Genomic DNA, 2,500 nt, shown 5'->3' with positions numbered 1-2,500 from the left:
TGTTTGAAGTAGGGAAGCATTTATTCATGTCAGTTTTGACTAAATGGAATGAACCTCAAGAGACCGCTAGAGAGCTTCTGAGATGAGACTTGGTTTCGGTCTGGGGTTGGAGCAGGCTGTTTTTGGTCTTTGGCCAGCCTGTGTTTTATCACTGTGTCACAGGCACATTATAGCCGGGCTAAATTGGTCCCTGACAACACCGAAATGACACGGTGCCGCTAAGCAACTTGGGGGACTGCTGGCTGCTTGGTAACTTGGGTATTTTAGTAAGAGAGAGGGGGATAGAGAAGGTGTGAGGAAAAGGATGGTTGGAGGGATGGATGATGAGAGAGAAAGAAAAGAGACCCCTAAGGTCATAAGCAGCTACAGTACAGGAGGAATCTTTGTCTAGTCATACTTACACGGCTGTTTGCAATGCATATTGGGTACACTGCTGTTCTAAGTAAGTTCTTGAATACAGTACTGACTAGTCACGTCAAGTTTATTTGTATGGGGCATTTCATACACGAAGTAATTCAATGTGCTTTACAGTGGACTTTACTAGTCTTAGACTTACTAGTCTTTACGTCTCATGTTGCAATAATTTTAATTTTATTTATTTTTTTTATTTTTATCAGTTTAATTTGTACATTACTTTTATTTTGTGCGTGTGTGTGTGTGTGTGTGTGTGTGTGTGTGTGTGTGTGTGTGTAGTTTTGATGAGCTGGCCTGTCTGGGAGAGTCGTGCTCCCTGTGTGAACTGACCCTTGATGGGAACCCTGTATCGGAGGAGACATGGTACAGGCAGGCTGCCCTGCGCTTAATGCTGCATCTGCGACTCCTGGACATGAAACGTATTACAGTAAGCTACACAGCCCTTTCACCTGTGTGTGTGTTTGTGTGTGTGTGTGTGTGTGTGTGTGTGTGTGTGTGTGTGTGTGTGTGTGTGTGTGTGTGTGTGTGTGTGTGTGTGTGTGTGTGTGTGTGTGTGTGTGTGTGTGTGTGTGTGTGTGTGTGTGTGTGTGTATGTTTGTGTGTGTGTGTGTGTGTGTGTGTGTGTGTGTGTGTGTGTGTGTGTGTGTGTGTGTTTGTGCATGTGTGTTAACTCACATTTCACACCCCATCAACTTCTGCTTGTCTGCATTCTCAATGTGTGGTGTGTTAAGTAAGCTTGTTAGTGCACTAGTGAAAGGCAAAAGACAAAGGAAGCAAGTCTGAGTATGTTTCTGTGTGGCTTGCATATAGCTACAGCTGTTGGTTCCTGTCATGTTCATTTTCATTTTGTACTGTATATCCCTTGTTTAGTTTCGTCCAAACAGTATCCATGCCCAACAGCGTCCTTTGCGGCCGGGCGAAGCGGCGTGTTTGGTCTTGAGTTGGACGGGATGGTAGAACAGGATCTGTGACATTTCCAGTGCAATAATCTCCTAAAACGTTTAAAAAAGAGGCTTAAATGCCTATTCTGATATGACGTCATGCTGTTGGGATGGTGCTGTATGCACGCAACAGGGATATGGTGTGTGTGTGTTTGTGTGTGTGTGTGTGTGTGTGTGTGTGTGTGTGTGTGTGTGTGTGTGTGTGTGTGTGTGTGTTTGGGGGGATTGTGTGTGTGTGGGTGGGTGTGTTTAGGTGTGGGAACCCTGAGCCCAGAAGGAGGTTGGGTTTCAGCCTGCAGAGGAATCCACTCCAGGGTCTCCCTGCACGCCTGCAAAACACACACACACACACACACACACACACACACACACACACACACACACACACACACACACACATTCTCATACCAACTGTCATTGGAATTTATTCACTAAGTCAGAGATGGGATTCATACGTGGAATGTTGTGTATGTGTGTGTGTGTGTGTATGTGACTATGTATTACTGTATGTGAGTGTGTACGTATATGTGTGTCATGGCTTGTCTAGATTTCTTGATAGCTTGATCTGAAGGATGTGGCCAGGCTCAGTTTGCATATTGCATGTGTAGGTATTCTGCTGTATGTATGCAGGAGTGTGTGTGTGTGTGTGTGTGCGTGTGTGTGTGTGTGTATGTTTGTGTGTGTGTGTGTGTGTGTGTGTGTGTGTGTGTGTGTGTTTGTGCATGCGTGCGCGTTCGCGTGTGTGTGCATGAGAGAGAGAGCACGCTAGTCCATATACCCATCGGTGCTCAGGCTGAGTGTTTGTGATGGTGACACAGTTTCCCTGTGGCATAGCTGAGGCCAGGCCAGGCCGGCGGCTCCTCTCCGACCCCCACTGAGGGGAATTTGGGGCAGGGCAGCAGCCGCCTGGCGCCCCCCTCCCACTCCACTCCGCTCCGCTCCACTATTTGTGATTAAAATTTCATTGGTCAGACTGTTAGAAAATGCTGCAGCGTTGCAGAAGAGCCAAGCCCAGTAGTCAGACAAGGCAAGTCGCCACAGTCACACAATTGCTCCTGTTAAAATATGTTTGATCAGTACCAGTATATGGATCAACATTGTTCTGGATAGTGACTGTAGTGACTATGCACCTTCTGTCTCTGTTA

The 2,500-nt window shown here is 46.6% G+C and overlaps 1 protein-coding gene across 1 annotated transcript in view; it reads left to right on the top strand.

Annotated features, from left to right (window-relative positions):
• Positions 1-2,500, top strand: part of LOC134095261 (leucine-rich repeat-containing protein 49) — a 54,070-nt gene that overhangs the window by 21,961 nt on the left and 29,609 nt on the right. The window contains exon 10 of the mRNA XM_062548712.1: positions 694-841. Coding sequence (XP_062404696.1) covers positions 694-841 — 148 coding nt within the window. The remainder of the gene's footprint in view (positions 1-693; positions 842-2,500) is intronic.

This window comes from Sardina pilchardus, chromosome 11 (genome assembly GCF_963854185.1).
Source record: "Sardina pilchardus chromosome 11, fSarPil1.1, whole genome shotgun sequence".
Taxonomy (NCBI): Eukaryota; Metazoa; Chordata; class Actinopteri; order Clupeiformes; family Clupeidae; genus Sardina; species Sardina pilchardus.
This window is presented reverse-complemented; position numbering and strand designations above follow the sequence as displayed.